We start from the raw sequence: 15,588 nt of genomic DNA, 5'->3' as shown, positions 1-15,588 counted from the left end.
GGATTTATTACTGCTTACCGAAATATTAAATTCGGAGTTGCAAATCATTGCGAAATTAATTGAAATGCTGGGCTGTTATTATTAAATAATTTAAATTTGTGGCCCATACAGGTAGGTAAGCTTATTCTGGATTATGTCTATTTATTATATGTTTATATAGTGACCTATCATCGTGAAAGCGACCTAAATATTAATGATACGTCTACACTTATGATGAAGTAAGCTCATGAGCTTAAATTTGTGGCCCATACAGGTAGGTAGATAAGCTTATTCTGGATTATGTCTATTTATTATATGTTTATATAGTGACCTATCATCGTGAAAGCGACCTAAATATTAATGATACGTCTACACTTATGATGAAGTAAGCTTAAAATTTTAGCATGTTTAGATTAGAGGTATTATTTTTTGCAGAATTCCTTTTCATGTTTTACAAATTAGTGCTAGCCGTCCTGCGTGATTTTCCATATAAAGGTCCTTGCGCACTGGTATGTCATGTATGTGTTTAAAGTAGGTATAAAAGGCAATTTTAATCAAATTTGTCAAACCACATCATTAAGCCTCCGATCCACTCCAGTACTGGCAGTAGCGAGTTCGGTGGAATTAGGATTTTCCAGTTTATATCTGATCGTGTAAAAATTGTTCACAAACTTGATTTATTTAGAATGGTTCAAAAGTGCCATATCGACAAATTTAAGTTTACATATTTGGTAAATATATAGATGAATCTACCTACATATTTTCTTTTTTGCACGAAAACCAACCTTAAATTGGTGAAATAAGTCACTGAATATGACGTACCTAGAGTGAAAATTCTACGGTCTAATCAGATCGGACGCCATTTTCCTACTGATCTCGAAACAACAACGTTGTTTAGATTCCTACACTACTGTATCTGATGTCGTGATGATGTCATCTAATAAATATTCATATCATGTCAAAGTTCAAAGAATGACCTTTCTTCTGATACCAAAATAAACTCATTCAAACGAAGCAGAAACGGAGTGCGATCAGTTCAAATTAGGTGAAAAATACCACGTAATTTTGCGATTTTCTACTCTCAAAATCAGTTTAAAATGCATATAAGGAGTTGATGAAACATATATGAAACATAGATTGTGATCAAATTTAGAATTTTCTGAGTATATTGCCAAAGTTTCATTGGGATTGGGGCTATCACAAGGAAGCACAACAGCTAAATGTGAAAATTACGTGATCATCACCATTGTCAAAATGTGTCGTCGAAGCCAGAACTTCTTGGTGCCGCGGCGCTGGTGCTGCATTGAGAACATCATCTATGGCTATGTGATTTAGGATCATATTTCATGTAATTATTACTAATTTAAAGATTTATAACACGTTTTTAGTCATTTCGTGTATAAAAGAAATATAATCAATCCACTTTCCACATCAACAAATTCTTAACACCATGGGCATGATGGGAAGAGATATCGTGTGATATCAAAATATTGGGCACTGGAATAGGGAAACCCTGAAAGTGTTGTATGTCTTCCCAGGATGCATTGCAGTTTATAAACACAATTACATCACTGCATTGGAAAAACCTCAGTCGACGCTGGTTTTCTGGGATGTGAATATTTTGTGTGGGGTGTGTGTGTTTGGTGTTAGTGATAACTATCAATTGTCCTCAAACATCTTCCCATAATGCACTGTGTCTGACCCATCCTCACTGGTATAATGTTGTGTATGACCATGAGAAACCAGTGTATTCATGTCAACTTTTAGAAGATTACAGAAAGGGAGATCTCCAAATTATTGTTTAACTACTTGTAAGTTGATAAACCATTTGAATCACTCCTGTGTAGTCAGCAAAATGATATTTGCACCTTAGTGTTGTTGTTCATGTAACAAAATGGGTAGGTAGTAAAAGGTAGGAATTTGTGAAATGCTGACAAATGTATCTAAATCTTCAAGTGCAGTTGTCTTACCTATATACTTTACATGCTTTAAAAGCTATGAGGTTGATATAATATTTAGTTCAGTTTACATATAAAAAGTCTTGCAACAGCATATAATTTAGGGCTGCTAAGAATACGCAATTGCGTTATTTGCGCCGCAATTTGCGTATTTTGGCTCCAATTGCGTTTTTTGACATTTTTGAAAAAATCTATTTTTTTTGGTTTTTTTTTATGCGATTTTTTTTTTTTATTTTTTCGTGGATTTGGAGAGTCGCTGGAATACATCAAGTGCTACCATCATTAAAAAAAATTATAAAAAAAAAAATTTGGAAAAAGATACAAAAAATTGCAAGTTTGTATCCAAATGGGACCAATTTGTAACTTGTGTTCACTTCAAAATCTATCTAAGATACAGACTTGTGTACAAAACCAATGCATTTTTATATCTTCAATAGACTATGCAGTGAACACAAGTTACAAATCGGTCCCATTTGGATACAAACTTGTAATTTTTTTGTATCTTTTTTCCAATTTTTTTAAAATCAGCCACAAATGATTGCAGTACCTCACTCAAGGTCAAGGGACTCTCTAAATCCGCAAAATATTTTTTTTTAAACGCAATTTTTTATTTTTTTTATTTTTTTATTTTCTTAATTTTTTTTTTTTTTTTTTTTTTTTTTTTTTAATGATGGTAGCACTTGATGTTAGGTCTAGTTAGTTTCCAAATCCGTAAAAAAAAAATTAAAAATCGCAAAAAAAAAAAAAAAATTGTTTTTTTTTATTTTATGCTTTTTGGCGGAAATCGCGGATTTTTGCGGTTTTTGGAAAATCAGGGTGCGTTTTTGGCCTCCAAAATCGCGTATTCTTAGCAGGCCTAATATAATTCAACTACTCAAAGTGTTATTTAACTGGTTTCAAAAGTGTATTCCAAATTTTAGGTAGACCTTGTGTAAGACAAAAACCGTCAGACACAAAACGGACATTTTTGACCTTTAAAAGAGCATAACTTCCCTATACTTTGTCGTATTGGGGTAGGGGAGATTGGGGTTAGTTGGAACGCAGAGTAAGTTGAAACATTGTATTTTTTCTGACACAAAAAATTAATTTGGCAAAATACTGGCACCTAGTAATAGGTATTAGTAAGGGTCATCCACCAAATTAGCAACAGCACTGATGCCCCACCAGTGTTGGCTTGGGAAAGGAATATCTGTTTTTTTATTTACTGACTAATGTTATACCCCTCAGAAAAGATGCGTTATCTCCATGTTGTTTGAAGATTCAGGGGATTATTTTTTGAGTATCATAAGCACTAGTAGTAAGTTCCAGAATAATGTTAAATAATAGTTTTATTGTATTTCTTATTTTGTGTAATGAACCTGAAATGTAAAAATAGGCATCGGGGTTAGTTGAAACTTTTGAGGTGGGTTTAGTTGACACGTGAAAATCGCATAGAAAAATATGGTTAAAAATTTGACTTTAAAAAAATTTGTAACATGTTTACCATTTCTTCAATATTGCTTTAATATGGTTAAAAAGCAATAATACAAGCAAAAAGTGCACACAGAAAGTACATTTTATAATATTTTAGGCTTCTCATATTTTGGTCCATGTTGACACTCGTCACCTTGTGTCCAAAGTATTGACCCACACTCCCACATATTTATTTATTCATTTGTTCACACTGATTGTATGTTAAAGGGTGCCTTCAAGGGAAGTATAACCCTAACAACACAATAATAATTATTTTGAAATTTTTACAAGCCGTGTTTAACTAAACTCACCCTATGTTTCAACTTACCTCAGGGGTGGGGTTAGTTGAAACACTTTTTTTCAAATTTTCAAATTGGATTATATGAATAATCATAAGCAGGTCCAATAAAGTTTAAGGCTGTATTTGTAGCATGTATGTATATGTTTATACTGATATGGTTAGTGTTTCTTGAAAGTAATCGGTTTGCGTTAAAAAGACGATTTTGTGAAAAATGTTTCAACTAACCCCAATCTCCCCTACTTTTTGCATCATTGGCTTTCTTTTTCAATGCTCTTTCCAGTGATACCAAATTTGTGGGGGTTGGTAAAAAAAATCCAAAATCCACCGAACTCGCTAACTCCAGCATACTTTTCCTGCCGCTTGTCGCTGCGTGCAGCGACAGGGCGCTTCAACCAATGACAAGCCTTTATTGTGTCCGTTTGTCTGCAATGCGCGTGCGCCACGCCGCTCAGCGGCAAGCGGCAGGGTAGTATGAAACCAGCATTACACCAAATTTTGCCCGAAGCCCTTGTCGACTTGAGCATGTTGAGTAAAGAAAGCCAAAACTGAAAACCGCTTTTTGTCATTCATAGTGCTTTCCGTAGCAAAGTTACATTTTGTCAAACTTCATAGATTCACTTTCGTCAAAAACATTCAGCCAACATTTAATTATGGCTGCATCCAATTTCAAAACAAAACAGCAAAGCCTAATGATAGAGCAGCTTTTGTATACGGTATATGGAACTGCTATTAAAATCCCTCTAAAATTCCATGTGCGATTCTCTCATCAATGTTTGGGTAAAGTGAAGTATAGACAACAATTATCACTAGAGCTACTGTGGCTCACAAGCCACGAATGTCAGGCGGTGATTGATTCTGATTAGCATCGTTTGACCTTAGACCTCGGGTAAACTCATGCTATACTCCCCAAGTGTCAAGGATCATTTTCTGCAAGTTACAGCTCGATTGGAGCAACTTTAAATTTGACCTGACCTTTGACCTCGGATGACCTTTCCGGTTTTATACTCCTGAGGTATTAGGGATTGTGTTCCCGGAGTTACAGGCTGATCGGAGTAACTTTAAATTTGACCTGACCTTTAACCTTGGATGACCTTTGCGGTTTTATACTCCTGAAATGTCGGGGATCATTCGAGCAACTTTAAATTTGACCTGACCTTTGACCTCTGATGACCTTCACGGTTTTATACTCCTCCAGTGTCAGGGTTTGTTTTCCCTGAGTCACAGGCTGTTTGGAGCAACTTAAATTTGACCTGACCTTTGACCTCGGATGACCTTTGCGGTTTTACACTTCTGAAGTGTCGAGGATCATTTTTCCTGAGTTGCAGCTCAATCGGAGCAACTTAAAATTTGACCTGACCTTTGACCTCAGATGACCTTTATGGATTTATACTCCTTAAGTGTCAGGGATTGTTTTCCCTGAGTTACAGGCCAATTGGAGCAACTTTAAATTTGACCTGACCTTTGACCTCGGATGACCTTTTGCACTTTCATATTCCTCAATTGTCAGTGATCATTTTCTCGGAGTTACAGCCCCATCGGATTAACTTTGAATTTGACCTGACTCCCCTCCTCCCCTACCCACGCTGCCCTCCCAAGCACTTTCCCATATAACCAAGCAAAAGTGCATTCCTAACCCAGTTCCCCGTGCCTATACTTGGTCCATATAGCAAATAGCCCCCCCAAAAAGAAAGAAAATCTTATGTGAGATCCACTGTCAGCTATCTACCCAAAACCACACCACTGCCCCTACACTGGACAATCTCTGACATGTTCAGTTTGGTCTAGACTGTGGTTAAGATTTAATATGTTGAGACTTTCAAAATATTTACTATGCTTATCTCTCATTATCAAAACAGCAGACAAGCTGTCTCCCTGCCTAAGTTATCACCCAAATTGCTGCCTCTAATGATAGCTGCTTCATAACATTTCACACAAATATTTTCACAAAATGACCCCTATCAAGCCTTACATGAACTTTTACCCCAATCTGTGGTACAACTTATTTGAAGCTTGGGCCAGCGGTTCTTGCTAACCATGTTTGGTGGTCATAGCATGTCATTTAAAGGAGCAGTAGCATTTTAAAGATTTTCACAAAATGACCCCTAATAACCCTTATATCATATGACCTTTGACCCCTATCCGTGTAGAAGTTATATTAAGCTTGGGTCAGTGCTTCTTGTGGCCAAGTTTGGTCAAAATTGGTGCAATCGTCTGGCACTAGTAGCAATTTTGGTTCTACTAAAGAAGAAAGAAAGAAAGAAGATTTGAGAGCTTCACATAAATCCGCCTGACATAATGATTATGCAGGTTTCCTTGACCTACCTTTTCTTTTAATTTTCCATCTAAAATATGTAGCTATTGGTCATGTTTTTTGAGGTGGGACCCAATTGTGTCACATCTTGCAATTTGTCAAAAATCAACTCCTTTTTTGTATTTCTGATTATATTTCAAAAAGTTTTCACCCAAACTAATAAAAGTATACATTTTTAGAAAGCATATATTGTCATGATTGCAAATCTGTAAAGTTTGAGTGGATATACAGGGTGTACCAAAAATATACAGGGTGATTCCATTGAACACAACCGAAAAAATTAAATTTCTTTACCACTCCAATATTTCTACATAGTATATTAAATTGGAAAATGAATTTGATTTTTGGAATGTACACAGTTAGTCCTTTCATTAAATATATAGTTTGCACTATATTTGTTAAGCCCCTTGTGTTATACAGGGTGTGAAAAAAGTTGTATTTTAAATTTTTGAATTTATGTAAAATTTCCCCTAAGTGCCACTAAATTTAGAAAATATATTCAAAATAATAAAGAATTGCTATAATATCAAATTCCTATATAAGGTGTTCCAAAAAGCAATATACAGTGAATAATTAGTAACAAAGGTACATGTAGGCATATACATGCACAATTAGCCTACAATAAACTATTTAACAATAACCAGAGATCAATATGTCATCAGATTCAATCGTTTGACTGTAATAATCTCCTTTGAGAAGATTTATTTTATATTTCAAAGATAAAACAAAACCGGTATTGAAATTTATTTCATATGTACATGCATGCAAAATTTAAAGCCCATTGTATTGCATGACCCACATTCCACTGCATTAATTAAAAGCTTGTTAAATCCTTAATTACTAAGTTTATTAAGATTAACTAGGCATTTATAGTTATAGAAAGTTAAAAAATAAGATTAACATTAAAGGCAAAATTATGCATTGTTACTTATACTAGGCAACAAAGTGCATACATTTTATTAATGTACACCAACTTCCCATTGAATTACACAGAGCTCCTCCGCCTGCCCTCCACTTCCGCACCACCCCTGACTAATTAACTTAATTAAGCTGTTGTAATTAATTAATACATTTGTTTAATTGTATTTGTTATTAATTCATTAGATTAATAATTTATCTTCAAAATAAGACCAAGACCATTTGTTCATGATGAATTTTAGCAAAAATATCAAGGAATTTAAGTAGACAAAATGTGACAGCACCACCTTTTTTAGGGTCCCAGTATAAAATACATGACCTATTGTGTTTTGGGCCAATTTGGCTGACTGACCTAAAACATAGGGAATATTGATTTTTAGTGCACAACATTATTAGTATTGAGATGGATTATGTACCATTTTGTTGGTATTTATGTCTAGCTTTTAAAATGTGACTAGAATTAAGTTAAAGCTAAATTGATTTGTTGCAAGTGTGCTCCATTTTGTGTCCTACCTTTGATGGTTTCCCTATAGTATATACGGGGGAATACTGTACTAAGCGTGCATTTATAATGTACTCTGAAATGTTCTGAATGTCATATATCTTATGAGGGAATGAGGGAATGACCCTACTTCTGTCAAGTTTACAATTATTTAAAGGAAATTTGATGAGGAATTGAAATATGCCATTGGTTTTTGTGAAGGCGATGGAGGAAAGTGTTTTTTATTGATTAAAATATTAAAATTATGTACAATTTTTAAACACCCTGTATCTCACTTAAGCAACATAAAAAAAATAAACTCATACATGTATTGTTTAAAGCCTTTAATGTTCTTAGCGCATTAAAAAAGTTTTTATGGTATAAGAGAAGAACAACATTTTTTACATTTTGAACCAAACTTTTAAATTTTCCTACCTAATTTGCAGCACCCTGTATCAACTTACAAGTTGCAAAATTGTCTTCCAAGTACACTTTCAGCTTTACAATGAAAAATTATTTTGTAGGTTTCTGACAAACCTGAGATGACTTACAATCATTTTGGTTTGAAATGATTATATTTTTAATTTTAAAGCCATAATGTATGATCTTATAATAATATGAAAATTGGTTAATTTTTGTCAAACCTGATTTTTTTTTTATTTGTAATGTTTCTTTACACATGTCCCAACTTCCACCTAAATGGAATTGATCATGCCAAATTTGTAGTCAGATTTTACCTTTCTAATTATAATGAAGCACTTGCGATGTAGCTAATTCCTTCCATGAATCCATTTAATATTTTCAATTATTAGTTTTGTTGAAATTGCGCAAAATCAGGCCAAGTGTGGATAATGTTTGTTGTTTGAGTTTCCTGGTCTTAAAATTTATCGCGATATGATGATAAATTTTACCATGATATCGTGACATAGATAACCCTGTCCACTGACCCTTAATTCTGTGGTACCAGTAGCAGGTCCCATATTGAGGGGTTAGTACAGCAATAGCTGCAATTTAAATGTGTACACATCAAAATATATGACACATGGCAGCTATTACAGATAGTGCTTTCATGGCACTAAAACTCCTCGATTCAATTCTTGATTGCAGGTGAAAAATCATGCCAAAGAAATTCAAAGGAGGGGAAAACAGCAAGGCAGCTACTGCCAGAGCACGCAAGGCTGAGACAAAAGCAGCAGAGAGTGCCAAGAAAGAAAAGGAGAAAGAGGATGAGTACTGGAGAGATGACAATAAACATATAGCCAAGAAGCAACAGCGTAAGGTAGGAACCATAATTTAGACCTTAGTGATAGCTTCAAAATTCAACTGCCAACAACAAGATGGAACCGACGATTTGGCTTTTTGTTTTGTTTTTTATAGCAATAGAATAGTGCTTTTTCAGGTTTTTCTCACCAGTTTCAGGTTTTTTGAGTAAAACTGAGTGGCATCTCTGTTTATGGTAGTGTATTGATCCAAGATGGCTGCTATTAGCTGTTATAATCTTGTTAACGAAGCTAAGTTTTCATCAACATGCTTGATGAAACAAGGCAATATAATTCATGTCAACTTTGTATTCCTATATTTATTGTCATTTAATTTTTTCTCTTAGGCTGACAGTGAGAAAAAGAAGCAAGAACAAATTGCCAGGAAACAAGAAGCAAGAAAGCTCCTTGAGGAAGAAGAATCGGCATTACCCATTAAACCAGCAGGAGCTAAACCAAGCAAGTTAACCAGAGCACAGATTGAAGCAATCCAGGAAAGGGAAAGGGCAGAGGCAGAACAAGGTATGTCATAGGTCAGAGGTCAATAAAGAAAGGGCATTGAGGAAGGAGAATCAGCATTACCCGGTAAACCAGCAGGATAAACAAGAGGCAGTTGACAGCAAATATGTTGAGGTAACTGATGTTATTTAAAGTGGAGGAGAAACAGTGATAGTGAAATCCCACATATCATCAGCTGTAGAAACCATCAACACAGGGGTAGAAACCTGAGAATTCGCTACTTTCTGGGTATGGAAGAAATAAGCCCTTCTGGAAGAAGTTATCCAGTTTTACCATACACTTATCAAGCCATTGGAAATTAAACATCACTGGAAGGATTATATTAACGTCTGCTTGTAAAAATATGTATCCGCTATAGCAGTGTCTTAGCTAGCCACCCGTCTGGCCGTCATTTTAGATGGGCAGTTTGCCCCTGGGACTGGAAAAATTAATGCCTTTGACAGATGCTATATTATAAATGTAGGTGTTTAGAAAGTCTGTTGACCTTTTTAGAAGACCAGATTTGCAAAACAAGACTATAGCAGCACATTATTTGAACTCTTTAAACCCCCAATGGGCTGTAGAAGTCTGGTAAATGTTTTAAAGGTCAAATTGGGACAGGCAAATTTATTCAAATGACGGGCAAACCTAAATTCTAGCTAAGATCCTGCCCGCTAGATGTAGCCAACATGGAACCAGTGGGCCATATGCAGCCCTCCAACTATGTCCACTGCTGCATGTGAAGCCTTTGCTCACAAAAAATTACATTATTGACATTTGAAACAAAAGTTAGTAATAACACTGCATATGGCACTTTTTGACACTCTGAAATTGGCAATATGGTCCACAAAATTTTAGCTTCTCAGGTTTACATATATCCCTGTGCATAAGGCATGGGTTAGTTGTGCAGGTAAGGTGCCTCCCTTATAGCAACATGGCTATTCATTTGTGGTACACCCATTGTATCTTACAGCGAGAAAACAAAAGGATAGGATGCCGGAGGTACCGTTAGAAGAGAATCCTAACATTGCTGTGGCTGAAGCTGCTGCAAAAGGACAACTAGAAGCAAGAAGCGTAGAAGATGCCATTGCTGTACTCGAGTAAGTTGACTATACTTTAAACTAAACACATATAACAAAAAAGTCACCATTATTATAAGTTTGAGTGATCATAAGTTTGACTGCAAATAATGGTGTAAAGTGATTTTTCCGCTTCACATAGTAGTGTAAAGGTTCACAGCTAGCTGTATCTTATAATAGTTATTCCTTTTAACTATTAAACATATACAGTTCTGTCCTGTTCTGCCAGGACACAGCAGATAGGCCGCCCTCTCTAATTATAATTAATTTACATTGGCCGTGAGACATTTACGAGAGAATAAAACCATTACATGTTCAATTCGCCGGCAGATCCGCCATGAGCTGTTGTGGCGTGTGGTGGTGAGCTGAACGACATGTAATCGTTAGTGCACGCTGGTTCGAATCCGAACGGTTCTGATTTTTTCTCTCCTTTATTATAATGCCAGTTTGTCTGAGCTCCATTTCTTTAATTATTAAACATACAGTTTAATAGTTTGAACCTTAAACTTCGGGCCACTGAGAGATAAACGTGGAGGAGGCAGCACTGCAAAGAAAGGTCCAATATTGTTTGGTACACAAAAGTGTTAAGTACATTTCTGAGTACATTGGGTTATTTTAGTAATTTAAAAATTACAGTTGAAATCCGCACACCCATTTTTGAAGACATGACCTTAATCTTCCACACAGGGTGTGTGAATTTGAAATGGGGTTACCACAATGGCTGACTCCATTTGAAATCTACACCCCCTGTCTTCCATGGGGATATATGGATTTCAACTGGAATAGTCTATTAAAGTACACAATTAAATTCACTTGAAATACCATTATGTTCCATAGTTACCAATGATTGGATGCAAATCTGATTTTCATATGTAATCTAATCAAAACTTTTCTGAAAACTAAAACTGCAGTTAACATTTTTGTCCTCCAAACAGTCAATATATAGGTCATTATGTGAAATGATACTTTAATTATTTCCACTCTATGTTAGTTACAATTACGTCATGTGTGAAAAACGGCAGGTGCAGATGTTGCACATTATGATGGTGTGGCTCACTTCCTGGTTTACAATTTGTTATGATGCCATAAATTTGTGCTAAATCCTGGCATCTATACTTTGAGATCCCACATTGTTATTGATCAAATTTCTATCATACATGTTTTACTATTCTTATTACTTATTACAACAGTTGATTGTTTACCGAGAGGCTAAGCTTTCAAAGTTCTTTTATACGTCGTCAGTTTACTCTTGTATCATGTATGTTTTCATAATCCCTAATTAAGCGTGTTTGCGTAATCCCATCACTGGCACTTTGCGTACCATCATCTTGCAGGCTATTATTTTGCGGGCTCCTATTATTTTATGAGCTCCCATTCTTGTGTGTGTTCCCATTCTTTAGTGGGCTGACTCTTCAAGTTATTGCTGGATAACTCAACACAGACTCCACCCACACTGCTGGTCCCCAGCAGAGCCTGAAAGTCAGAGCTTGGCTTATGGCCAAACAATGCTTACTCCCTTCACTAGACAGTAGGCATTGCTACAATAATAACTAGATAAGTACAGTAATATACAGAGTGTGATCTATTATTTCTTTGTCCAAGAACTCGACAGCAGGCATATAAATTTCTATCTATTTTCATGTTTTTTTTCAGTGTGAACGAGCCAAAAGTAGACATACATCCAGAGAAGAGAATGAAGGCAGCATTTCTTGCCTACGAAGAAATCCATCTACCTATACTGAAAGCAGAGAATCCCAATCTTAGACTGTCACAGCTGAAGCAAATGCTGAAAAAAGACTGGATGAAGGCGCCAGAGAATCCTCTCAATCAGAGATAATGCAAAAATAGTTGTATTGCCCTTTAGCTCAAAAATCGGGATCTGTTGATTTAAAAAAAAAATTTGCAGATGATATTAAAAATGCATGTTTGTGCACACAAACCAATGTGCTATTCTAGTTGAAATCCATACACCCCCTATGGAAGATGTGACCATAAGTCTTCAATACAGGGGGTGTGAAATTCGAATGGGGTCCTCTGAATGTGGGACACCGATTGAAATCGAACCCCAAGGTCATGTCTTCCATACGGAGTGTATGGATTTCAACTAGAATAGCACAATGTGTCTGCAACTGCTTTTAATATTGTGTGTGTGTTTAAAGCATCAGCAGATTGAAGGTATCATTGCGCATTTAAATGATACATGTATGTGCTAGAAATCCAGCGCAGGGATCACTTCCATAGATTCTTCTGTGGTAATTACGTTCTGCCATGGGTCCATAGATACTTGGACTGATGACTACACAACATGGGGGAGCGAGTTGGCGCAGCGGTAGGTCCCTCGCCTTGCACCACTGAGGTTCCGGGTTCAAGCCCCGGCGGGGCCCAAGGACTCATGTGCACTTGGTTTATCCCGATTCCATGCTCGCTCTCGCAGGTTTTCTCCGGGATCTCCGGTTTCCTCCTGTATCGCAAAAATCGGTGATTAGTTGTTTGGTTATCAAAAACTTCCTTCACCCAATGGAATTTGGGGAGCTGCACAGATAATTGGTGGATGTTACAATCTAAATGTGGATAGGTGTGCGCTGTTCGGTAGCAACTGGCCTAGTTGATGCGATCTGATTGTGATGATTCACCATTGCAGCGAAATTACAGCGCTTTGAGTCCTCTAAGATCTGGAGAAAGGCGCTTTATAAATCCAAAATTTATTATATTATTTATTTATTATAACATCTGATGTTTTAAACACAGACAAAACATATTGATTCAAGGGCATATCATACTGGGCAATCACTGAGAGCGTATCGTTTTTTTGTGACGTAACTTCTGTCACTTATCAGAAAAGCGGTTGCCAATATTTAATTGATAGTCGCTAGCATGCCCTAGCATCATGTCACAAGCATTCAACTTGAAGGTAACTGAATCTCTACCTCGCTAGCCACGATTGGACACTGGTAGCAATTGTAATAATGCTTTTGGCGGTTGATTACTAGCGATTTGTAAATGGCACGCTGTGACTGCCAATATGATTTGCACTTAAGGGTGACACCTGCCAGCTTACTGAACAAAATCTCAACACTGCAATTAGCGATAGTAAAAAACAAAACAAAAAAACAAAGCAATACAAGATCGAATGAATATGAATTAGAAATTTGAATGCTCCCCAACAAATTATGACGGTAAACAATGATTTATACAGTCTGTCAGTCTTGTTTTTGGGACATATCAGATTTGAATGAATTACGAACAGTTAAAAACATTTATATGAACATTCAAATCTGAAAGACAAAACAATACGACACATTGATTTTCCCATTTTTGGGTCGCTTGGGCAATACAACTTTTTTGGGCTGAAGCCAATGCAAAATGATCCTTGGTAAAACCAAGTTGGACATTTTGTTTCATCACACCAATGGATTTGATATTCACACAAACTTGTGTTAAGGATGGAAAATTCCAGAAACTTGCCAGTGTGTAGAATCGCGTTTCAAGTCAAAGTATATCTTATCTTTTATCAATAAAGCTGTGGATCTAAAAGTCTTGATTCGTTCAAGATCATTTCCAGCAAGCCTAATTGATATGTACAAAGAAAATCGCTTAAACAGCTCTGTTGGCTAATATTGAAGGTTTGAAATTGGTGTAGTGATGTCTCACCAAGGATTCTGGCGTACTAATATACCATAGGATAAGCCACTTGTTTGCGCAAATGAAGTCAGTAGCCTATCTCTCCAACGTATGACGGGCAGATGATAAGACTTGGATCAAGACTTGTTGAGTATCGTAAAGCATGTGTAGCGTAATTGTGTTACAATTGTAATATGTAATCAACGATCTGGAACTATAGTCTATATAATTTATATCTACCTCCAGTCAGCGAGTGCAGTGTGTTCTGCGTTAGCTTAGCATTACTTGGTGCATGTACATACTTCTAAGCGCGCGATCAACATGCTACATACATGTATGTACAAAAGAAACCACTCTAAGCCAATGCAGCACATGCTGAACTTCAAAGCTACATGCCGCTGACTGGAGGTAGATATAAAGACTATAAGTATGATCGAGCCTAGCAACTGTCAATCAAACAAAATTAGGAGTAATTCAGTTTCACTATTGAAGTAGTATGCAAGCATACCGTCTGCACATGTACATAAATTTTAGGCTAGAAACTCCCCCAAATGCCAGTGAATTAAGTGACATCACTTTTGATACAGGGATTGAATACAAGTGTCACAGCCCTAATATCACATTATGAACCGGGGCAACATTCAGTACTCAGTATAAGTGTCATGGCTCTGATCTCACATGAATTCAGGCAAGATTCAGTACTCAGAAAGGTGTTCTCTGTTAGTAGTGGTGCAACATGGAGGGGTAGTGCAAGAAGACGCTATCCAGATAGCTGCCCTATACACATTTGGCAATTTGTGTATTATATTTTTTACACCTGTGCCATCTGGTAGCAATTGCAGATGGACCTCCTTGCATTGAGCCCTCGATATAGTGTGTTCTATTTGTGGGAGAAAGTGATATGAATGTACCCACTTGTGACACACTCTCTTACCAATGCATTTTCTCTAGTGTATGAGGACACAGGTTCAATGCCTGTCAGTGACAACAAGAAGGGGCATTGGCTTGGTAACATGTGTAAATGAAATGCAGACTTATTATATAACTTCCCATTTTGCATTTACAGTCTCTGCCAGAGAGGAATGGCAGTTCTTTGAATAAATTCATCAGGTCTGTAAATTATCCATGACATAAAGAATTTCATCTGATCAAGACCAGTCAAAACTTATGTTTTTCTGGACGCTTTCATCAACCATCGGTTGACTTCATCAGCAGTGTTGCTGTTTTGAAGTGCTGTGTGATATTGAACCAGCAACTCTAGAAGTTGTAGCAGCAAAGTGTCAAAGATGATGAAGCATCCAGAAAACATAAGTTTTGACTGATCTTGATCAGATGAAATTCTTTATGCCAAGAATGGCAGTTGTTTATATTTTTAAAGCATGCACAGCATAAACATGGAAGTGGGGTTCTGCTTGGCTGATTCAATCGTCTGACAATCATACAACAGACGTGGTAATCTGATCGGTCGATTGCGTGTCAAAATGTTTAATTGGCTCAAACAAAGCTCCATGATATGGCACTCATTAAAGGGCGCCACATCAATCTGAGCAATTAGAATTGGATAAATGAACCATGAGAGTACATGATCATTCAGAGGGGATGTTAAGCCATTGGTTCAGTGTATAGGGAGCCAAACCTGTAGTTCATAGTCAGTTTTGAAAAGAGTAGGGTGATGATGATGATGTTTGGCTTAGTCTTGGATAATATGGACTAATTCTAGTAACCAATGTA

At 36.4% G+C, this 15,588-nt stretch overlaps 1 protein-coding gene across 1 annotated transcript; it reads left to right on the top strand.

Annotated features, from left to right (window-relative positions):
- Positions 1-14,503, top strand: LOC140171945 (coiled-coil domain-containing protein 124-like). Its single transcript, XM_072195289.1, has 5 exons — positions 1-111; positions 8,508-8,679; positions 9,007-9,181; positions 10,131-10,257; positions 11,890-14,503. The coding sequence occupies exons 2-5, from the start codon at positions 8,518-8,520 to the stop codon at positions 12,071-12,073; spliced, it is 648 nt and encodes a 215-aa protein (XP_072051390.1). The 5' UTR covers positions 1-111; positions 8,508-8,517; the 3' UTR covers positions 12,074-14,503.
- Positions 14,504-15,588: the final 1,085 nt, after the last annotated feature.

The sequence above is a fragment of the Amphiura filiformis genome, chromosome 15 (genome assembly GCF_039555335.1).
Source record: "Amphiura filiformis chromosome 15, Afil_fr2py, whole genome shotgun sequence".
NCBI classification, from domain to species: domain Eukaryota; kingdom Metazoa; phylum Echinodermata; class Ophiuroidea; order Amphilepidida; family Amphiuridae; genus Amphiura; species Amphiura filiformis.
The sequence above is the reverse complement of the archived record's forward strand: the minus strand, read 5'-3'. Positions and strand labels throughout refer to the sequence as shown.

Bases quoted from the DNA above. Each gene is read 5' to 3' on its own strand.
- LOC140171945 (XM_072195289.1), top strand. From the start codon at position 8,518: ATGCCAAAGAAATTCAAAGGAGGGGAAAACAGCAAGGCAGCTACTGCC. The intron at 8,680-9,006 runs GTAGGAACCATA...TTTTTCTCTTAG, and splicing joins CCAAGAAGCAACAGCGTAAG to GCTGACAGTGAGAAAAAGAA. The intron at 10,258-11,889 runs GTAAGTTGACTA...GTTTTTTTTCAG, and splicing joins GATGCCATTGCTGTACTCGA to TGTGAACGAGCCAAAAGTAG.